Raw genomic sequence first — 24,771 nt, 5'->3', positions numbered from 1 at the left:
ATTTTCTTGACAAACTTTATTAACACAAGTGAAACTTTATCATGCGGTAAATATTCATGAGTAACAACTAACTGCTAACAAAATGATGACATCTCCCAATAATCGAAAGATTGGAGTAATAATTACATATATACTATCAGCAGCGAGACAGGTTAGTTAACTGTGACGCGAGTCCTATTTTGTTTTCCATGAACACTCCCTTTATCTCGACCCGGTTACTTTGTGAACTACACCGGGTGGAGAGAAGCAGTGACAGAACAAGTCGCGTATTGCCACCGATGAAGAGACGTAATGTATTTAAACTTCTAATACCTTTTGTTTTCCCTTTAAAGAGCGGGCACAGCTTACCCTACCAGATGTAACCCTCCAATCGAACGATTAAGGTATTCCTTAACAGCGTGACAGCATCATCATCGGGTTAATGAGTGCTTCCTCCACCCGGAGGTAATTCCTCTGGTTTTTTCAATTGTGATCAGAGAACCGTGTTAGGTGTATAGTGAAGTGCTATATAGTGAGTGAAAAAGAATTTAAAAAACTCGAAAAACCAGTTTGTAATTTTAATGAAACTGGGTTCGAGTTGGGTTTAAAACTGCTTATCGTGCACAGAACAGACTATTTAGGGTCTGGTGCACTAAAAAAATGTGTCCAGAAAATAGGTCGACATATTTCAGCCTTATCTCATGCCCAGGAGGGTCATATAGGCTTTCATCAGGACCCTAGTGTATGTGTAGGAGACTCTATTATTAGAAAGGATCTCCCTCGTGAGATAGGTGAGTACTGTTCTTCACCAGTCAATCTGTGTTCAATTTGAACGTGTTTCAACAAATGGAAATAGGGGGTGAAAGGAAAAAAAAAAGGAAATAAAATAAGAAGACATATTGAATTCAGTCCGTGTGTATGCTGTCAGGATGTTCAAAATTCGAGACATCAACTGTCGTAGCAATTTATAAAAATGGCAATACTTTTTACATGTAATGTAGGCAATTTGGCCACTCATACTCATTCATATGCAGTAACGGCAAAATAAGCCCTCCTTTCTAAAAGATTGCAATTTACAAGAAAAGACAATGTTACACATACACAGCAACCAGTTTGTTATAAAATTGCGAGCAGGTAATGTGTCCCTGGTGGGGCACTAGGTTCTTGGCACTGAAAGATCAATAACGTGGGTAGTATCTTATGGCGTCCAGGCTAAACGCCTACAGGCTAGTCTCATTAGTAATGCTATCAAGTCTACCTCTTAGGGAAAAGATAGGGTACAAAAAATGTACAGAGGGCAGTGCATTCGGTAGAGTAGGAACTAGAAATGTCAGTTAACTAGCGTGCCAAATCTCCCTGGGATAACGGAGGAGGTGACGTTATGGGAAGAGAGTGTTGTTAGTATAAAGGCAAACGCTAAGAAAGTCGTTTGGTAACTCTATTTGTAAAAATGGAAGTAACCACTAATGTTCGGCTTTACGGTCCGTCTTTTTCACATTGACTAACGTTTAGGCAGCGTTTGCCTTTATACTAACAACACTCTCTTCCCATAACGTCACCTCCTCCGTTATCCCAGGGAGATTTGGCACGCTAGTTAACTGACATTTCTAGTTCCTACTCTACCGAATGCACTGCCCTCTGTACATTTTTTGTACCCTATCTTTTCCCTAAGAGGTAGACTTGATAGCATTACTAATGAGACTAGCCTGTAGGTGTTTAGCCTGGACGCCATAAGATACTACCCACGTTATTGATCTTTCAGTGCCAAGAACCTAGTGCCCCACCAGGGACACATTACCTGCTCGCAATTTTATAACAAACTGGTTGCTGTGTATGTGTAACATTGTCTTTTCTTGTAAATTGCAATCTTTTAGAAAGGAGGGCTTATTTTGCCGTTACTGCATATGAATGAGTATGAGTGGCCAAATTGCCTACATTACATGTAAAAAGTATTGCCATTTTTATAAATTGCTACGACAGTTGATGTCTCGAATTTTGAACATCCTGACAGCATACACACGGACTGAATTCAATATGTCTTCTTATTTTATTTCCTTTTTTTTTTCCTTTCACCCCCTATTTCCATTTGTTGAAACACGTTCAAATTGAACACAGATTGACTGGTGAAGAACAGTACTCACCTATCTCACGAGGGAGATCCTTTCTAATAATAGAGTCTCCTACACATACACTAGGGTCCTGATGAAAGCCTATATGACCCTCCTGGGCATGAGATAAGGCTGAAATATGTCGACCTATTTTCTGGACACATTTTTTTAGTGCACCAGACCCTAAATAGTCTGTTCTGTGCACGATAAGCAGTTTTAAACCCAACTCGAACCCAGTTTCATTAAAATTACAAACTGGTTTTTTGAGTTTTTTAAATTCTTTTTCACTCACTATATAGCACTTCACTATACACCTAACACGGTTCTCTGATCACAATTGAAAAAACCAGAGGAATTACCTCCGGGTGGAGGAAGCACTCATTAACCCGATGATGATGCTGTCACGCTGTTAAGCAAGTAGCGGATAATCGAACATACCGCTAAATTCCACCTGAAAATTAACACGTGATTGAGGGTTTCTTAACAGTACCTAGTACTGCTGTTGCTAACCCTGGTTCTTTCAGGACCTGTGATCCACTCTCCATTTGATATTTAAAAGCATGTCAACTTTTACACAAGCATAATTACTTGGTATAACAGTTTCTCATAATAATCCGAAGGTTAATTGTCAATAACTTACTTTTTAACAACAATGTTCTTATTCAAATAAGCCTCCTTCTTTAAAAAAACAAAAGAAACAACAATCGTATTCCAATGAGTCTGAACGTAATTCTTTATTGTCTTGGAATTCAATGTTCTCCGATCGAAGTTCGCTATTAAAAGTATAGATAAAAAATACCTGATAACACTTGAAACCAAATTCGCAAGATGCGAACACAGGGAAATACCTTATCCTGACTTTGTCCTTTTTAATTTTTTTAGCTGCTGAGGGAATCTGGAAGCGATGCAGGACTCCGGAAGATTACCAGGGCAACCGGAGTTGCAGTGGGAATGACGCACAGGCATTCTGGACGGGGAAGATGAGCCCAGGAACCGGAGTCGGATCAACACGCTGGAATGCAGGTAAGCGGGAGAAATAATGAGGCCAAGCGCTTCTGCTATAGAGAAACTCCTTTTATAGCCCTGGGACGGGTGGGGTTTACTCGTGCAGGGTGTATGACTCATCATCAACCGGCAGAGTGCTGCACATTGAAAAACTGGTGTGACAGCACACGTGGAGAAAATCTGAAGGCTTTAGTCATGCTTACAAATAATTATTTATCACCTGAATAATTTGTTCACAATACACCAATGTTATTAAGCATATAAAATAAAATAAACTAAAGCAAGCAAAACAACATGTCCACTTTCAAATGTTTGAACAACTCAAGGCATATGTGTCTGACTGTAACCTCAGCCCAATGGTCTTGCTCCCTGCTATTTTATGGTTCCAGAATTGGTCAAGCTTCGTGTGTAATTTCTAACATTGGCTCACCGGTCTTTTATTGTTAGGTGCCTGCTGTGCCGATACTCTCACACCTTCTGTGATGTGGCTTCTCAAGTCCTCCCATGTATACTGGAAGACCTTTGCCCAATACTAACCCAGGCCATTCAGGATGGCTGGCACACTGTTAAGTTTACAATTTGCTGCAGCCTGGACACCACAGACTCTTGCAATCTGTTGTCATCCTTGCATGAGGTAAACAGGCTTTTCTGGCAGTGTCTATTCATCCCTATGGACATGTCCTTTGATGGATCTACAGGCGCTGAGGGTGAACCTGCTGGCGGTATCCCAGATGGAGGGCCTTGTAGCTCCTTGGGGAAAGCAGGCGTACAGAGAGAATGAGAAGGGTTCAGAAGAGTCGGAATATGGCCTCCCAGAACTCTTGGTTATGCCTCAGTGTCTTAGATATGCCTCACTATTGCAGACTGGAAGCAAACAGGAGACACCCTGTATACCCAGATGAGACCTGGTGTAAATTATATGTAACAAGTAACAAGGTCTCAACAGGTAATATTAGGAAGACCTTTAATAAAGCATGCACATTTAGGTACAAAAAAGCAGAGACAGGGAGACTGAAGGAGTGGTTTGAAAAATGCAGCAGTGGCCTATATTTAAAGCCAGTTAAGGCCAGAGGAACAGTATCAACACAATTTACACTGAATATGCGTAACCCGAGGGTACTTGTGCACATAAGTGCTCGTGAAGAGGTGCCTGTAGATAGTAAGCTAACTTGTTTCTAAACAGTTTGCTGTGTAAAATGTTCCACTGCTTAGTGAAGCTAGAAATACATTATAAAACACTTAACAAGACAAACTGGAATTTAGGATGCTCTAGTTGAGACAATGTGCATTTGCTCTGGTTGGGTGGCAGTGTTAGTTCAATTCTACACAATTAGCTACTCTGTGTTGTGACATTTTTATTGAAATACCATTTGCTACTGCAGTGCTGTGGGCAGGAGGGGAACATCAGACTACTGTATAAGTGGCTTTAATTGCTGAATGTAATTTTCCTTTGCAAGTATTTGACATTTTAAGTATCCTCACTAAACAAAATCCAGAAGCAATGTGTTATTGTTCTTTGGTACTTAAACATGCTAAATGCATAAACAAACATTTGTAATCTTTTTGTGAATCCTGTGGACTGCACCCAATCCGGTTTCATTACTCCATCTGTGAACGAACTGTATCGGTTCAGTCAATATTCTTCAGAAAATAGTAATAACACAATGCAACTCTTTCACAGTTTAATGTCGATTTGAAAGTGATGACATCATACATTTCCGCAACAGAATGCCTGTCCCAGATTGATAACACCTTTCACTTCACACTCCTTGATGGAGGGCGTGCCTCACATCAATGATGTGTTTCTCGGAGTGATTTATTGGCACTTTTCTGTTGATGGCTGACGAGACACTAGTCCGTAGCAACAGTGAAGGCTGAAGGATGTACCATGTTGATGATATTGAGTAAACCCACCAACGGAAAAGCCCTATGGCAATGTAATACTCCATCGGGTCTTGAGGATTACTGCAGGCCAGCCCATTGAAGGGACATGTAGTTAACCGTTCCTTCAACATTGACTGAGCACAGTAGGACCGTCTTCTTCACATTCGTACCCAGGCGCCCAGCACTGATGATGTCGCTAAATGGTATCTCCTCTTCTTGGGTGAAACAAAGGGCGATAAAGTGAGCGTGAAACCTCATGGGGTCACCTAAGAGAAGAAACAATGAATGTTAGTACCCTGTGAATTAACAATTCATTGTTTTAAACTGTCTCCTTTTTTGCCTAGGGATACAGGAAATATTCTATAGCCTTCTGTAGGCATCTGCAAGTGGTAGGTCAAATCACAAATTATGCCATTGTAGTATAAAAGGAGAACATGCAATATCAGTGTATTTTTAAAGATTGTGGTGTGTGTGTGCGCATTTGCAGATGAGTAACTAAAGTACTGTAAGGTACATGTAGCAGTGCATTAAGTGAAGTGGAAAATGTAATATATGAAGGATGACCTACTTCCTTGATGCTTTATTATCCACTACTAACGAACGGAAAGACATTGAAACTCTTTACATAAGACTATAATGCAGTCGTATGACCAAGAGAACTGACATAATCCTCACTATTTAAACAGTTGTCTGGGTTGTAAATCAGAAGGAGGATAACATTTGACACCATCCACCAGATAAGAGTATGTAAGTATTCTTTAGATGGCCTCTGTTAGACCTGGCTTTTTACAGCGGGGTTATCCCCAGATTGTTTGCTTTGTGGCCTTTGTTTCTGACCTGCTTTTGTTGGTTTTATGACTCTGGTCACTTTACCACTGCTAATCAGTGCTAAAGTGCATATGCTCTCCCTGTAAATTGTATGTATTTGTTGGTGTTTACATATTTGTCTGATTTGATTTACTAGTCAATCCCTGATTGTGCCACCCACATAAGCAGCCAGTAAATGTAACTCATTGTAACACAGAACAACGGATCCTGTGGCCTATGTGTCTGGATACTTGATAAGTAAAAACGCCAAATGGCAAACTGATGTGTGGGCACTGAATGTCAGAAGAAGAATCAGAACCACACACTAGATCTAGTTATCAAGACGAACATTTTTACTGAGTGATAATTTTCACAAAAAATATACACATATAAGTGCGCAGTGTCCCAAGTGAAAAAGAACCTTGTAGAGAGAAAGGGGGTGTGGACAATAAGTAAAAAGGTTTCTATATACAACAAAAGACCACAATACAATATGTTCAAATCATCAATCAGTCCTCTAGGACAATACTAGAGGTCTGTGAAGGTGGTTAATTTGTGTGTCGACGATGTTTCGACCCCACAAGCAATGAGGGGGTTTCATCTGAGTTAAGCCAATGAACTGCCAATGTGAACAGTGCAGAAAAACACCTAGGGATTTTAGTGGCTCAAGACTCGCGTGTGAAAGCCAAAAAGGAGTACTGAGAGTGGGGCCCGGTTTGGCACCACAGTGAGAGGGGGTGTGTTTATGCAGTCTTATTGTTCATGGGATTAGATTTCTTCAATCGAGGTCCAAGGACGGTGACTTCCCACGGAGCCAGGAACAGAGGCATCACCGTCCCTGAGTGTAAGGAACCGACGCATCACATTCCCTGTGACCATTTTTGTTTGTGTGCGTGACACATCCAAGGTACTTTGTGTGAAAAGTGTTGCATCTGCAAATTGCTTTGAACTGAACTATTTCTACCATTTGAAAGTCATATTTTTATTACTGTATTGTGGATTTTTGCAGTTTAGTCTTGTTCGGTTTAGATAAAGATTACTTATTTTTCTAAACTGGTGTGGTCTCCATTTGTAGTGTTTTCACTGTATTACTGTATGTGTTCACAAATGCTTTACACACTGCCTCTGAGATAAGCCTGTCTGCTCGTGCCAAAGCTACCAAGGTGGTGAGCAGGGGTTATTTTATGAGTGTATCCCCCTTACCCTGACTAGAAGCAAGGGTCCCTATTTGGACAAAGGTACCTACCTCTGCCAACTAGAGACCCCCATTGTTAACAGCCTCGAACCCTATAAACTCACAATGATATGCCCTAAAACTGCTGTTAAGGAATGCAGAGGCAAGTTGTAGGGCCACAAGGTAAACAAACTTCTTTTATTCAGCCTCTCTCTGATTCAGCTGTGCTCTCCATGTCCACCAAATGTCAGATGAAGACAATATGTCATATTCTATGTCACGTCAGAGAATTCTCTAGGTCAAGACCCTACAAATGGAGAAGACATTACTACGGCAACACTTTCAGGTTTGGGAAGAATAGAAGATCAAACAAAAGAGAGACGTAGTGGTGCAGCTGTAAATTCGCTCCAGAAGGGCTTGATTAATTCTATTATAGAGAAAGGAAACTAACAAACAACTCTACATGCATGCCAAGACATTATGACACCTGCACTAAGAATCCTTTGATGAAATGTTGCTAATCAAAACCGGAGATGAAGTCTGATGGACCAATATTCTTCACAATTGGTAGGAGCATCACAATTCTTATCCTCCAGTCATTAATGACTCATTGTTGCAATGAAGGTCTGCACCTTTATTCATACATATTAGAAAGAACTGAAGACAACTCCTTAACAAGCACTGCACCAATCCTTGTAGGGGGCTTTGTCTATCAATCAGTTATCAACTGCGAAGAAAGTCACATGCCCTTAGCTATCAAACCTTTTGTCCAGAATCTGCGACTCATCACCACAATGTTTCTAGAAAGGGTTTTGTTTGAAAAATACCAATTCAAACTTCGAAATATAAATCAATCCCCAGAAAAATGAATTTGTTTGATGTCTGAACTGATGCTAGGGCTGGCCTACAGATTCACACAGTTGACCTAGGCTTTGTATGGACTTTTGAAACTCCTGGATTTCTTTTAATAACTATGCGGAGACCACGTTTTCTTCTGCATGTCCGACTGTAATGTCATTATTGTGGTTTTATAAATGGAATTACCAGTTATATTATCATTTTAAGATAATTTATTTGAATTCCGATTAATATAATTATCAGCACTTCATGCAGCATTAATTAGGAACATGATAAACCCAATAAGAGCAAAAATCATTTACAATAGCTGCTAGTATAAACGCAACATCTACATTCAAGTGTGACGGGCAGCAACAAGCTACATTTTAGAAACTTGAGCTTGTCCTGGGGCTATAAGAAGGTGCACATTGGAAGACCTCCAATGTGCTCCACCTTAATAAATCAATATGAGAAACTGATGGAGCTGAAAACTTTGATTAATAAAGCAGCAAAGGTATTAGTTAACAGAGGATGTATATTGATGAAAACAATACGACACATAACAATGACAATAGGTTTTATAAATGGGCTAATAAGTCCTCAAAATGCTACTGGAAGTCAGTATTTTTATTGAATAATACTTTAGCATAGCCCATTTCCATTCACTAAAAATAAAGCTCCAAATGCAGCAGCGGCCAGCTTGCATTGCAGTGCTTTGTTGGCAGAATGTCGCAGAGCAAACGGTTTTAAACTGTGTTTTGCAATAGCAAACCATTTATATATTTACTTATGAAAGCAAGAAAGGAAGCATGACTCTTTTTTGCCCCATTTTCCTTGCATTTCACAAGGAATCACAATATTGACACTGTGGATCTCAAAGACATTTACAATCCGGTTTAATTTTTTAATGCATTCCGTTGTAATTGTTCACCCTGCCACTGTGCGGAAAGATGGCTTTGCAAAGTTAAAAACAATTGTTAGCCCCTTCGCTGCTAGGCCTTGCCCCTCCCCTGTACTAAGCCTTGTTTTGGCTATTTGGGGTGGTTCGTGCTTAGGCCCCTGTAACATTTTGACCACATAATGTATCCATGCCAAATTTGTCTGATTTTCTTCCAACATCATTGGGATTTCTGGGATTCCCTTGGAGGGGTCCCAGAAATTAGCCAAAACACAGCTAAAGTTTGTTTTTTTGAAGAAAAATTGGAAAAAAGTGCTGAAGATGAAAGCGTCTGTTTTTTTCCCTGCAAATGGTATCAACAAAGGGTTTCTGGTGCTGAAATCACCATCATCCCAGCTTTCAGGGGCGAGACTGACTTTAACCAGAAAACCAAAATCATTTACACAGTTTTGGTATTTTACTGGGACATAGCCTATTTTTGCCTTTTGCAATAATGGATCCTGGAAAGCTATACATTTCAAAAAAGTAGACAAAATTCTGAATTCAGCAAGGTTTTGTATAATAGAAACTAACAGTTGAAAATAGGAAAAATTGAAAATGAGTTGAAAAAAACAGCCATTTGTGCCAACGTTTTCAAATGTAACTTCTAAGTATGACAGAATTTTAAAATCAATATACCGTTGCATCCACTGGACCCTTCTGGTTGTGGAGAGATATATAGGACTTGTAGGTTCACCAAGAACCCGGAGCCAATAACAGAGCAGCGTCTTGCAATGGTTTTTTATTGTGTACCGGGTATATAGCAATTCATTTGGGAAAATATAAACAGTGAAAAATCGGTATGAAAGACAACTATTTATTTCTGAAATGGAAACAAAATATCAAGTTTAGAAACAGTATCTATTTGCACATCCCCGAAATTGTGGTTACCCATACTAGCATGTGAATTATAGGACATTTTTCAAAGTGATTTATTTTTTACACATTGTCTTACATTTGGAAGGCAGAAATGCATCGAAACTCAATAGGTAATAACAGTTGCTCTACAATTCTGTGATCCCCAAAGTCTCCCAATACAAATGGTACCTCGCTTGTGTCGGTAGGCCTAGCGCCTGCAACAGGAAACGGCCTAAAACGCAACATGGACACTCCACATTTTTACTGTGAAAACTGACCCTTTTTTGCAAAGTGCCTAGCTGTAGATTTTGAGCCCTAGCTTTGCTGGCACCTAAAGAAACCTAGCAAACCTATACATTTATGAAAACTAGACACCCAGGGAAATCCAGGATTGGGTGACATGTGTGGCTCTCACCAGGTTCTCTTACCCAGAATCCCTTGCAAACCTCAAACTTTGTAAAGAAAAACACATGTTCCTCACATTTCTGTGATGAAAAGTTCTAGAATCTGCATGGATCCACAAAATTCCACACACCCTGCATTCCCCAAAGTCTTCAGATAAAAATGATACCTCACTTGTGTGGGTAGAACCGGTGTCCGTGCGAGAAAACCCCGCAAAATGCAACATGGACACATCACATTTTTACAGTGAAAACTGACCCCATTTTTGCAAAGTGCCTACCTCACTTGTGTGGGTAGGCTCGGTGCCCACGACAGGAACCTGCGCAAATCGCAACATGGACACACCACATTTTTACAGTGAAAACTGGCCCTTTTTTTGCTAAGTGTCTAGCTGCCCACATCCCACTTTGGTATGCCCATTCTGGGCAGCCCCCATGAAAAAAAAAAGCCTGCGTACTCGCTGGCGCCTAGTGGGCTCTCTGCGGCCCCCTGAGGGGGTAGATCTGGGGCTACTGCCCCCATCTGTCTCCTGGGGGGGGCAGAAAGACTGAGGCATTTTTGGGGGGGTGGTGGGGGCATTGGCATGCCAATTCTGGGCAGCCCACATCCCTGCTTTAAAAAAAATATATATTCCCCGATGCCTATTGGGCTTTCTGCCTCCCTCCCCCGGGAGGCAGAAAGACTGTAGCAATTTTGTTTTGGGGTGGGGGCATTGGCATGCCCATTCTGGGCAGCTCCCACCCCTACGTAGAAAGGAAAATAATAGTCCCTGGTGCCTAGTGGGCTTTCTGCCCCCCCCCCGGAGGCAGATCAGGGGCCACTGCCCCCATCTGCCCCCAAGGGGGGGGGGGGGGGCAGAAAGACTGGCATTTTTGGGTGGGATGTGGGGGGCATTTTCATGCCCATTCTGGGCTGACCTCACCACTGAATTTAAAAAAATATATATTTCCTAATGCATAGTGGGCTTTCTGCCCCCTGGAGGGGGGGCAGATAAGGGGCTATTGCCCACATATGCCTCCTGGGGGTGGGGGGGGGGCAGAAAGATTGTTGTAATTGTTTTTGGGGTGCATTCTGGGAAACCCCCACCCCTACGTATAAAAAAAAAAACATGGTGCCTAGTGGGCTTTCTGCACCCCCGGGGGTCAGACTGGGGGCAACTGCCTCTGTCTGCACACCCAGGGCGGCAAAAAGACTGGAATTTTTCTGGGGGGTGGAGCTTCGTCATGCCCATTTGGGGCAGCCCCCACCCCTACATCACTATTCGATTCTCCCCTTTCCAATGATACCTCTCCCGTCTTTCAACGTGCTCGGGGGGCTGAGATATCCTAAAGGCACATTTCAGTTTCGGTTTCTATTAAATGACGTCAACGCGACGTGCGCACTGATCATCATTTCACAGAAACCAGGGGGGAGAGCCTCTGGAGCTAGGGAAGCTCTTCCCCAGCTACTCAGGCTGTTGGGGAGGAATGAAAATCCCTCTGGTGCCTGCACCAGAGGGATTTCCGGTGCCATGTTCGAGGCCGGGAGTCGTCCTTGCCTCACGGCCGTCATGCGCATGGAAGAGGTTAATTCTTTGTGTCCAAGGTCATTGGGTGTATGACTGTATGCTCCAGTATTTGATGTTACTGCCTAAATGTGAAAATGCAATGTACAAAGCATGCAGGTAACAATAAATCCAAGACATAAGGCAAACATCTCGATCAGGTGAATTTTTTTTTTTTTTTAAATCTTGTTCATAAATTAGTAAATAGTTCAAAAGGCACATGGAAATGGCAATCATCAACTGATGTACTAAACACACACACACAAAAAGTTAGTGACGTTCTAGTTATGTTTGGTAATAAAATCCTATTTCACATTTTTTTCTAAATCAGAAATTCACTGAAAAACAAAGGATAAAGTGACGTTATAGTTTGGTGAAAATGTCAGGCAAAACATAACATTTTAAACTCAAAGCTAAACACTGGAAATCACAAATTATAGTTTGCTGACCTGACTGGAACTTGTGCCTCACCATGCCTGTTGATGTCATCAATGACGTCATTGAACAGGCCATGAGTGATGCAATCTGTGAGGTCATCAGCAGAGCATGGTGGGGGCACAAGTTCTAGCGAGCTCAGCCCACGGCCGTGCGCAACTACAGGCCCTCAGCCCAACCACTGTGGGAGGCCAATCCCCCATGGACACCCACACCACATTTTTGTAGCTCTCTCATATGACCACTTATTAGGTTTGGCATTAAGAGAAAGTCCACAGTGGTCTCAAGGTGAATTTACATTCTTTTAGTCAGTATTGACAACTATTTCTGTGGGAAAAACTCCAGTCCTTCTTGACGTCCTTATGTGTCTTCCTCTCTTTCAGGTTCACCGGAGCCTCTCTCTGCCAGCACCTGATGAAGCCACGCCCCTCCTAGGACGCAGCGGGCATCCCTCATCAGCTGGCAGCGAGCCGGTTCTTCTTTGGTCCGGGTTTCTTGTTCCCCTCTGGACAGGACAGGATTGCTCGACGTTGCTCCTCTTCTCTCTTCCTCCCGGGGGTTCCTCTTTGGATCGGCTCCCTTCAGTCACGCGTCTTGGCTCTCGGTCTTCCGCTTCCCTCTCCGAAAACGGCCAGCGCGATCAGATGTCTTGCGATGGTTTTGCTGTCAGGGGTGCGAAGAGGGAAGGCTTCTGGATAACAGGTGGCATAATCAGCTATGATGAGAGCATATTGACATCCATTGTTAGTTTTTGGCAATGGACCTACAAGATCTAGCCCTATCCTCTCAAAAGGGGTACCTATTATTGGTAGAGGTTGAAGGAGTGCCTTAGGAGGTAAGTATAGGCTTTTCTTTTGACAGACATCACATTCTGAACAATATTTCTTTATATGAGCAAAAATACCAGGCCAGTAGAAGTTTGCAAGTATTTCTTTGGTTGTTTTCTCGGGACCCCGGTGTCCGGCTAGTAAATGGGAGTGAGCATAGAACATTATCTGCTCTTGGAACTCTATGGGTACTAGTAACTGAAGAGGATCCGTGGGTCCCGGGATCCGATAGAAAAGCCCATTCTTTATCTGAAAATGGGGAAACACTTGGGTACTATTTTGTTGGGCTTTTTCCCATATTGGTTGTAGGAGCATATCGGTCACCTGAGTGAAGTGGAAGTTACAGTCGGTCACCCATGGTTCAGGGGCTAAAAGGTCGTCCTTAGGTACTGCTTTTTGTTTTTCTTGTAAATGAGACAACACGGTATAAAGACCTTATGCACTGTTTATGTCACTTTATACTTGCATTCAATCAAACTGTGCATTGTGTACATTTAGTGAGTGAAAAAATGCCCTTGTGTTTATAAACTCATGTGCCCATTCTTTACTGTGCTTAGAGTGCATACACAAAATAGTCAGTTTTTTAATCTCGCGCAGCCTGACGTCGCGTACACAGAACGCGAGGAAAACATAGCGTTTGGTGAATAATAATCGGAGCTGCACTAAGCAACACGAACATGCTGCAGGAGACTGCCCACAGCTGTCGAAGATCAATTCCCGAGTAAATGTATCTCGCGTGTTAGCGCGAGCAGTAGATCACGGTTAGTACTTTATTTAACCCCTTCAGCGCTGCGCGGATTCCCCCGCGGTGCTGAAGGGTTCGAGCGCGGGCGGGGCCATGACGGAACGGTTCCGTCATGAGCACAGCTCAACCGATGCTCATGACAGAACCGTTCCGTCATGAGCATGGAAGGGGTTAAAAATCAGATGCGACAATGTTTTGAACGCCGATAACCTTCTAGTGAGGATCATGTTTTTTGTTTATTTATACAGATAACTTTTAGCCGAGAATATTCGAACAAACACGCAACACACTCGTGAGTATAGAGTTTAAATTTGTAGCCCAACTTTACAAGACGGCGAGTTGGGTACACACACGTCGTATTCACTGCGTGCACACTAAGCACAGTAAAGAATGGGCACATGAGTTTATAAACACGAGGGCATTTTTTCACTTACTAAATGTACACAATGCACAGTTTGATTGAATGCAAGTACAAAGCGACATAAACAGTGGATAATGTCTTTATTGTAGAATTGCTCCCTGATGAAGAGCGAGTAATGCTTGAAATGCATTGGAGACTCATGAATATATGAATGAATTAACAATGTACAAGAAGGAAAACTGAAATGAAAATAATTTCAAATAAAAAGGAACTTATTCAAGAAAACATTATTTGATTTGGATTCGATTAATTTTCCAACCTCAACGGAGGTACAAAGAGAGTGCCCAAAGGGGGATGCAACCAAACTTAGTTGGAAGCACAGATATTACAGTGAAACTTTGACGTACCTCAGGACAGTAACGTCACCCCAGGAGCACCTCAGAAAAGAGTAAACTCACTCAAAAATCCAATTACCACAGGCTGTGCGCACAGCTATTATATTCATTGAACAATACGGTATAAAACATGTCTATGAATTGAGGATTATCAGTCCCTATGATCAGATCTTCAGGTAAACTCGGAAGTACATCTTCTACGATGGTGGACTTCGAAGGTGTGGAAATTTCCAATCTGGCCATGGGATATTGTTTAACATCCCGATGAACACATCTTATATGTACGCTTTTTTCAGGTAAGAGCTGGCATTGTTCTATAAGGTCTGCCCTTACAACGGTTGTTTACAGCCGGAATATAACAACGCAATTGTTGTTTTTTAATTAATCCTTACACTTACAAGGAACGCAGGAACCATCTCCTGGGTATAGTAAACGGGGTTCGGGGCATAATTAATCTCCATTGGTTCTTCTGATGCTTTTTTATTTTTACAAAAACTGGCAATGTGGCCCCACTCGCACATTCAAAGCATTGGGGACCAGATGGAAGTTGGAGATCTGCTTTATTCTGGTTAGCTCTAGGGTTAGTTTTGTGGGGTTTTTCTACCTCGCGGGAGGATAAACGGGGCTGAACCTGTGAGAATCAGGTGGCCATTTCAACAGCCTGTTCGCTATTGAGTCCCAAATGCTGTCGAAGCCATCGTTGAGTCTGGTGAGGGAGAGCCTCTATAAACTGTTATAGACATATTTTATCCACGATTTCCTCTTTTGTGTGGTCATGCGGTTTTAGCCACTTATCAACAGCCGTTCGCAACTTGAAATATAGACCTTTAGGGGTATCTCCTGGCTTGCCCCTCTCTTGTCTAAACCGCAATCAATATGCTTCTTCATCCAGACCCGCTCGGTCTAGCAGTATCCTCTTTACTTCTTCGTAAGTAGCAGTTCCCTGAGGGTTGGCAGTTTGATAAGCTGCCTGGGCGTCTCCGGACAACAAGGGAGCGAGATAAAAAGGCCATCTTTCTAGGGGTCATGCACACGCTCTCGCCGTACGCTCGAAATTCGTTAAGAAAGCATCAAGGTTGTCACTAGGCAATCATTTTTGTAGGGTTACCATCGGGGCGTTGGGTGGGATGGTTTTGTATGTCGTTGGGCCTGTGGTGGCTTGTACCTGTTCCTGAGCTAGTTTAGCCAACTGGTCTGTCTGGGCTTTTAGTGTATCCCGCAGTAGCTCTCGGTCAGCCTGTGCGGAAGTCATTTGCAATTCCACAGCCCACTCGAGTTTTCGATGTCCTTGCAGGATATGGTAAATTAGGGCTTCCATTTGTTTCAATGGAGGGCTACTGTAGTGTAGTTCCTATTTCCCTTATAGGCTCTGCGCATTGGAATAATATACACTATAGTTTTTGCATAGGACTAAGGTCAGTATGCTCCTATCGAGTAGATTAAACTTAATTACTTGTGTGTGCCAGCTAACTCTAAGGTCACTAGAAACTTCTCGAATGAACGAGAAGGGACTAGTTTCTGACAACCGCATAAACATGACAACTTTGTTTCCCTTAGAATCGGAACGCTTCTCAGAATCGTGGAAACAATAGATAACAGTTTCAGTCAGTCAATCGTGCATGCTTAGTGTCTTCAGAGTTACACAGAAGTAGATAAACGGGCGTTTCAATAAAAGGGTTTATTGAACAGTCTTGTTTCTCGTGTAAGAGATGTGAGCTGTTACAATCATTAGACAGTAATCAAGATATAATACGCACAGCGTAAGCAGTAAGAAGAAATAATACTGTACTAGCATTGTCTTTTAGCTATGACATATATTCATATATACACACATAAATAACACGGGCTAAAAAGTGAATACTCGTCTGATGCTTCTAAATAGTTCTATCCCAGTGTACCTAACCTAAGTGTAGTACGAGGCAAGAGTAGGTGCTGTTTTCTATAGTATGGTATATACTAAGTTAAGTATGCCAAGAGTCCCTCTAGGTTCTTGTCAACTCCATACCTTACAATGAGAGAGGTGGGAATCTCTTTCCGGGTCTCAAACTCCAACAATTCGCGAAGGGAGTCAGAACACTGGAAGCTGGATTTTCCGCGAGCAGGGATGACAGCGTCTGGTCAGTGCGTCAGACCGGGATATGGTCTCTTCCGAACTTGCCATGGCGAACCGTGCAGTCAAGTCGTGCCGAGCCGTGCCGTGGTTTGCCATGGTAAAGGAAGGCATATTTATACCTGGAAGGTGCTTAGGAATGCTAGCATTGACGTAAAGTCGGGCAGAGGAAGACGTCATGGATGAACCCCTAAGGAATAGCAGTTCATACATAATAGATGAATTCTTGGAGAAATCAATAATCCTAGGTAGGAAAAGTCCCGATGGCTTAAGGGTCCGGTTTCTAAGAACTCGTTGTAACGTGGGATGGACGGATGTAGGTGACCATGCCTGTATTTGGATAGCATGGCAAATGCCTAAATAAGGACTGGGATTCTATGCCTAAATAAGGGCAATGCGAATTGTGCCTATATAAGGACATGATTTATGGAAACCTATGTACGGGCATCTAAATTGAAACACAACACCCACTCCATTGATGAATGATCGATACTACTAAATGCTAACCATATAAAATTGAGTATCACATGTTCATTAAAAACATTTGTAAAAGCATATTAAATGAAGTTGCTCGTTAAAAAACTTTGCTAGACATGAAATGCAAAGGTGCTGTACGTATGAAAGCAATGTTTCGTTCTAAGCATATATTTACAGTGAATGCTAAGCGAATTAACCGAAACATATACACATATGCAAAGAAATGGTCTAGTTGTACAGAAGGGAAAAAATTTCAGAGCCATTTCATGCCATGATCACATTAATGCGAAGAAAGGTGACAATGTGTCCCTGGAAGTATTTCAAAGAAGTCTGTTCTCTATGAATAGTTCTACTGTAAGCAGAGTTTGTTAGCCATAAAAACAAGTCAATATTCACAAAAAGTGATCGTAGGAAAGTTCCACGTTTTGTCTTTTGTTTTGAAAAAATGAAGGTCGAATTCCTAGATTATTTGGTACACTGTGAGCCAAATCAAAAGTTATTTGAAGATGCTGGGGAAAACATGAAATCCTCTAATCCTGTAGAAAAAAATGCGTCTACCGTGGTCAGTGATAGGTCGATTACCTTGTTTAGAAGACTAACTGCACATAGATGTGAAGCATCATCAGTAGCAGCGTTTGTTACCTATGTGCCTGTTAGTCCATCTCGTACCTCAGCAGTAGCATGTTGCGTCTGTGAGATCTCAATGAATGCCGTCATCATGATCGTTAGCCTCTGGGGACAACACAGAGCATGGGGCGTTATCGGATCCAGCAGAGTATCGATATCCGTTGGCATGACTGATGGCAGTGTTAGACAGATGTCTAGCACGCATTTTTCACCGCAAAGCTGGCAGCGTAGAACAGGTAAGATGCAATCTTGCCAGATTGGTCTGAACGACAGAAACCATGTGCTGTTTAGTTTTCGTAGATGGGGTGAACCCAATAGTTGCACTATGCGTTCACGACACTTCCTTTCCAGGAGAGCATTCTCCAAGGTGCTGAGAGTGATGCTGGTGGAGTGGCTTGCCATAGCGTAGGAGTAGGAATAAAAACAGGATTCCTGCAACGAGTGCTAGAATAAGCGGCAGACCTCCAAACACCGAGTGCATGAAGTTTGGAATGATTCCGAGGACTGCTTGAAAGGGTGTTACCAGTCCCGAACATATGGTCTTAAATAAATGCACAATACCGCTCGTATCAGATATGTTTAAGATACGTCCCAACATTTCTGTGAAATGTGTAGGGCAATTTGTTCTTAAAAGAGCCTGTATCTCAGCTGAAGTCCTTGTGACTTGCAGATCATAGGTTTCTTTGGTCGAGGTCAAAGGCACGGTTTGTTGTAAAAGAATGGCTTTCATTCTGCTTAAAGTATCAATTTATATAGAAGAGATGTTCAGTGAAGGCCACAAAGGCGACTCCCTGACTGTGTCTATTTGGGGGAACAAGACTTGCATACAGCAAGTGACCCTGGAAGTAACTGTTACTAGATATGGGATACCTGGCAACATGCCACAACAGCTCTGATCATTTAACATGAGTTAACTCCCATTTGAAAGTTGTCCAAACGTTGGATTAATCACTGCGGCTGGTGAACCTTGCAGGTGGCAGGATAAATTTGCAGTGGAACCGCAACAGGCCCCGAGTAAACTAGTATCCCGACATATGAGTGAACCGCTTAGTGCATTTTCACAGTGTGTACCGCTAATAAACACTTCACGCCCCCCATTCTAACATCTGTGTGTGTAAGGATGTCCTGATGTATTCTTTACCCAACCTTTCATGTTTGCCTACTGGCATGTGTCTAAGGCAATACTGAAAATGGAATATTTGTAACAGGCAGAGATATTTTGCCATGTATGATCCATTCTGTAGCTGGTTTTTCTGCTACCATAAATGGCAATTTTTCCAGTTTTTCAAGCTCAACACTGAATACTTTGCTCCCCTTTGTGCCAGTTCGATCTGTTTATCAGTGAGATTGTAATCAGAAAAGCCAAGGCACATAGCCTGCACGCAAGTTTTGTAGCGTCCAGCCTAATAACAGAATAGAACGTAATTGAGACTGGCCATGACGCAGCAGGACCAAATCTTGTTCCACAATGTCTACAGCAGAGGATACAATGTTGCCCAATGAATATATCCTTTCTGACAGAGTCGTTAACCCATTGACGACCACAGCAAGAGATTTCTCTAAATTAATACGATCAATTTCTCGTATTCTTTCTGCAACGTCTGCTTGGGTAACCTTCCATATTTCATTATAAGCAGCATAGATGCCGGCATATATGAAACATTTTTTACACGGTTTTCTTGGACCTAGCAAGAATTTCCTAAGGTTGGCGTCTTCTTTAAGTAAAGATAAGTGTTGTTTCACATCCTCTAGTGTAGATGTCTGTAGCCAGTCAAGGCATAGTTTTCCTACACTGTATGTTGTTACTATCCCTGCATGCTGTCTTTGAACATATCGTGGGTCTGGCCTATTGATTGTTAAACCTTGTTTTTTGTTCAGGAATCTTTCTTGACAGATATTTGTGTCAGAGCAACCATTTTTTCCATTTGGAATCTGATCTGTTGTTGTGTAAGATAATATGTACGTCGACCACCCCCTGGGTAGTGCTATTACTTGCAGGTGCAGGTGTGACGGTGTGTTCATGTCTTTGATCTTGGCTAACCCAAGGCAAGACGTCTGTTGGACAGTGTCATTCAAAAACATTATCTGCTGAGGAATGATGCAGGCTCTAAACAAAGCTTCTATCCCCTGTACTTGCCAATCTTTTGTACCCCAGACAGTTTTCGTGTCGATTGTGTTTTTCCAAAACTCAAAACCCTGTCTAGACAGTTGGGCAATAAAGGCTGCAGTATTAGTTAACATAGTTTTCGTTCCTGTTTTGTTCACATTTTTTAAGTAAAATGTTTCTGGATTGGATATATTGTACCCTGAAAAATATGGAAACTTCATTTCAAACATTTTTGAGCTACCCCTTGGTGGTGTAGGACAATGTTCCCATTGGTTATACATAAATACATTTCTAGGAGTTGCAGATTTATGCAAGAAATGATGACCATAGTGGTTATAACAAAAAAGTTGGTCATAGTCAGTTGAACCCTCTAAGTATTCATGGTTAGAGAATGCAGCAGACCTTTCTAGATCAGACATCATGTTATTAACAGTTTCAAAGTCCCAATCATCAGAATAGATACTAGAGGTAATAAAGTCACTTAATGATATCTTAAATAAGTATGGAATCTTCAAAAGTTCCGACGGACCGAATATATCATAATCCGTATTGTCCCAAACTATACCATCATGTATAGGAACGGCTGTGATGTTCACTGCTGACAAGTCTCTTGCTTCACGATGAGATGATTTGTGTGGTTTCAAAAGTAAGTTCACATTTTTACTTTCTGTGTCCAAGTGAATATATCTTCCATTTATCAGCATGCTCAGAGTCATTACTAAGGCTAGCCAAAGCAGAAAGAAAAATATTCCAGAAATAATCCATAGTTCAATCCATGGTGAAACCAGGTAAGTCTTTTTCATGTGATGAAAAGTCTTGTGCTTGTTCTTTGAAAGTTCTTTTGGCTGGCGTTGTTTCAGGTTCGCTGGGATCCTCAGAAAACGTATCAAAGTTAATGAAATAGCCAGAGGCAGTTATGTCAATGGTTGAAATTGCATCAGGATTCGTGGAAATCGCTGGAACCAGTTGATTACTTCCTACATTGGTGTAGACAGGTGATTCAGGACGAACTGTTATTTGGGTTTCAAGAGGAATGGGTACCATAGCATTGTTGCTTAGTCCTTCATTTCTTACTGTTGGATTCTCAATGGTGATGAGTCTTTCAGTTTGAACCTCTTGGATAGTAGCTAGAGGAGTGTGTCTGCTACTTGGTCGGAGTCCACAAAGCCTACTGTTTGGTATTGGCCACATAGTGTGGTTTGCTGAGGTCTGAGTCCACAAAGCCTACTGTTTGGTATTGGCCACATAGTGTGGTTTGATGAGGTCTATGGACACAAATCTCTTCTCCTTTTTACCAGCAAGGGGCGGCAGAAGTACTATTCTTGATCCGTGGATTGCTAGGACAGGTACCGGTTGTCTGTAAGAAGGCCCAAATTCCTTCTTGTTCGCGATCTTCTCTGTGATTAGATCCCCAAGCTTTGGGATCCAGACAGATGCATTATCCCCAGTGGTGGTTTGTTTCAGGAACAACTTGCTTTTTTGCGATCTTAGTTCATTTAAGTCCTGTAAAACAGACAAACTATCTTTGATATCAAATGGTTTATTTTCCACCACTGTGCCTTTACATTCGAGATCAGGAACCCACATTCTTGTCCCAAATAGGACCTCATATGGAGTGACCCCTCCTAGAGAACTTCTTGGCAAATTGTTTAATGAGTGTTGGACCCCATAAAGATGTTTGACTTACCCATCACCCGAACCTAATACCCTAGCTGTTATAGGCCGCTTTATGTCCCGGTTTTTCCTTTCCACAACAGAATTTCCTTCAGGATGGAACGGAGAGGAGTACCACAATGCAATGCCCAAACTGGCCATGGCTTCTTTGTAAACCCGAGAGCTAAATGCAGGGCCCTGGTCAGAGTGTAGCGTGCCTATTGAGTATGTGCTGATAAAGACTCGCAACTCTTTTATAACAGTTCGAGCGTAAGCCGAGCTCTGAGGCCACATCCATAGGAACCTTGAGCACTAATCCACTGCGACCATGAAATATTTATAGTTACCATCCCTTTGCAAGGGACCGCAGTGATTCACGTAAACAAAAGCTAATGGTTTATCTTAAATTAACAGGGGCGTCTGCGCAGGACGTTTCACTGTAGAGACTCATCTTTTGGCATATTTCACATTCCAAAACATAGTTTTTGGTCTGTTTCCTAATGCCCGGCCACCAATATCTCTGTTTTAATAACGATACTGTGGCGGAAACACCTGCATGGGCAGAGGCTATCCCTTCATGTGCTGCTAGGATTAGTCCTAATCTACGTTCCATGTTTGGAATTACCCTATCCCCCACTCCAGGGATTCGAGCAAACGGAACGTTGTTCGCATCAATTATATACGAGTATTTGAGTAGAATATTTTCAGGTAACGCTGCACCACTGCTTTTGCTTGAAGCATTGACAGCCAACAATATCTCACTGTCTATTTTCGTTTTTGAACGAGTGATCGCAGCTACGGAAGCCGTTTGCAAAGCCCCCTTTGCGGCTTCGTTAGCCAATAAATTCCCTGCAACGTGAACGCCATCACGTTGATGACTCAGCGTGTGTATCACATGAGTTTTTTGTAGTCCGTTTTGCAAGTCAACTACTTGTTCCCAAAGCGTTTTATGCTTGATTGTGCCACCTTTTGCATCTTTGAAACCATTTTGAAGCCAATTTTGTAAATATTCATTAAATGATTGTACACAGTAAAAAGAATCGCACACTAAAAGTGTGGGGAATTTGCGATCCGTATTTTCAAGTGCCAATTCGAATGCTTGTAGTTCAGCTCGCTTAGCTGTACAATCTCCTAGAGATTATGTTTTAGTGACCTTTAACGATTGCGCATGCTGCACTGTTAGCTTGCTTACTTTCCATAGCGGGTTGTGCTGATCCTTCAGTATAAATTATAAATTCATACTGATCAAGAGGGAGAATCTCAATAGGCAGAGGACATTCGTGTTCGTATTGCAGGAATGCTTGTGTTTTTAAATTAGGATCAAAAACATATTAAACATCTGTTGCAGCAAGAGAATTAACCCATTGTATCCATCTTGAATGTTAAGCTTTTGCATTTGGAATGCTCGCTTTTGTAACTGCCTCTAAGGCTGGTACCAGAGTCACGACAATAATGCGTTTCCCCTGAGCTAGAGCTCTTTCTTTTGCTACAGCAGTTTGAACCACTGTCAGAATTTTTTCTGTCAAAGTGAAGTGCATTTCCGCTTGTGTATACAAATGTGATTTGTATGCAATTGGTACTTTTTCACCTTCATTAAAAGTTGAGTAGGTGAATCCGCATTGACCCGAAATTATTCGGTTCACTAAGTTGGTTGCATTTATGCGTGTTTGTAAATGATTGGTTGCTAACACGTCTGCTTGAAGTGAACGCAGGATTTCTGTGTGTTCCTGTGTCCAATCTTTGTTTTTGAAATCAGCTTTGATTAATTCATAGAGAGGTTTAACCCTTTCTGCGTAATTTAGAATGCAAGTTCTTCCAAAATTCAGGAAACCTAGAATTGACTACGTTTTTCAGCGTTTTTGGAGGTTGGAGCAGCGCACACTTTTCTAAAAAGTTAGCTGCCAGGCTTTTGCCTTCACTTGAAATCTCATATCCTAGGAATAGGACATTGAGATGGGCAATTCTTGATTTTTTTAAATTGAATTTGTAGCCCTCAGAGGCAAAGCCCAGTATAATGGTATTTACCCTGTTCAAGTGCCTATGCAGGTCATCGTCTGTCAGATAGATATCATCGACATATGACAATGCCTCGTCATCATAAATTTGTAGTAACTCTGTTACTCTTGCTGAGAATAACCTCGGGCTGTTCTTGAACCCTTGTGGGAGTCGACGAAAGTGACGCTGTGTCCCCATTATTGAGAAAGCTGTCAAGTACCTACTTTCAGGTGCTATGTTTTGACAAAAGAAACCATTTGAAATATCCAATGTGGTTTTATATTTTTTACGCACAATGTTATTTATTAGTGCTGTACTGTGTGCATTTTGTACTGCAAAAGTTTTAGAACAAGTGTTCAGGTGTCTGTAATCCAAAACTAGACGATATGTGTTGTCTGGTTTGGAAACAGGAAACAAAGGATTGTTCATTGATGAGGTGCATGTTTCAATCACCCCTTGGTATTCAAGTTGATCTAAGATCTCCCTGACCTGTTTTTTAGCTTCTTGCTTAATTGGGTACTGTCTTTGTGCAGTAGGTTGACATTTTAATTGGATTTTATGGTGAGGTGAGTCCTCATCCCATCCTACATGATTTTTGTATAATGCTGGAGCCTGGGCAACTGCCCATTTCCTGGCATAAATATATTTTACATTTATAGGAACATGGTTGGAGAAGGCTGGCATAATGATGTCTTCGCCATGTGGGCACTCCCTGACAAATTTTGGTGGCCAGTCTTGTTCTGCTAGAAGAATGTCATAACTCCTTGAAAGTTTTTCCCAAAAGAGTGCTTTCACTTTTCTTGGTATGTCTCCCTCCATCCGGAGTGTTATTTCATACAACTTTTGTGGAGAACTAACCCTGGTGTCTACAGTCTCAACTGTGATATACTCATTCAAGTCCACTATCTCCAGAAGTTCCTTCAGGTTCTGGCGAGCTATTGTTACTTCTGCTGCACTGCCCAGCATTGTCTGAGCCCATTCTCCGTTCTTGAGTTGTGTTCTCAGAATTCTCGGCATGTCTGATCTTCAAACCTGCTACCTTTTTCTTAGTGAATTGAGGTTTTGGTTTGTTTTTCTGAACGTGTTGATTGTCTCTGGACTTCACGCGTTCTTCCTTGTGATCTGACCGTCCTCTTCTTTCGGATGTCTGTGAAGATGTCTGAAAGGTACGAGAGGAACGTGTATCAGTATCTTGATACCGGTCAGGTTTTTTCAAATTATCCCTATTCCTGAGGTTATACCTCCTGTCAGAGGGCTCCTTTTGAGGAGACCTACCTCGGGATTGAGAATGTTTCTCTTTTGAATGTTGTTTGTTGTTTTCCCACTTCTTTTTAGAAGATGAAGGGGTTGTGTTTAATTGAGTTCTTTTCAGGACCCTCAGACAGTTGTGGTTTAACTGGTTTTCTACCCAGTTGGGGTTTAACTGGTTTTCTACCCAAACTGTCTCTGCCTAATTCTTCATAGGATTTTTCATTTATTCTGGGTATTTGATTAAGTAATTCCTT

General features: G+C 41.8%; 1 protein-coding gene across 2 annotated transcripts in view; it reads right to left on the bottom strand.

The window, feature by feature from the left end:
• Positions 1–2,802: 2,802 nt before the first annotated feature.
• Positions 2,803–24,771, bottom strand: part of TSEN34 (tRNA splicing endonuclease subunit 34) — a 143,106-nt gene continuing 121,137 nt past the window's right edge. For both annotated transcript variants that reach the window (XM_085616459.1, XM_085616460.1), the window contains exon 5: positions 2,803–5,242. In XM_085616459.1, the coding sequence (XP_085472585.1) occupies positions 5,055–5,242 (188 nt within the window). In that variant the 3' untranslated portion in view covers positions 2,803–5,054. The remainder of the gene's footprint in view (positions 5,243–24,771) is intronic.

Source organism: Triturus cristatus, chromosome 7 (assembly GCF_964204655.1).
Source record: "Triturus cristatus chromosome 7, aTriCri1.1, whole genome shotgun sequence".
Classification (NCBI taxonomy): domain Eukaryota; kingdom Metazoa; phylum Chordata; class Amphibia; order Caudata; family Salamandridae; genus Triturus; species Triturus cristatus.
This window is presented reverse-complemented; position numbering and strand designations above follow the sequence as displayed.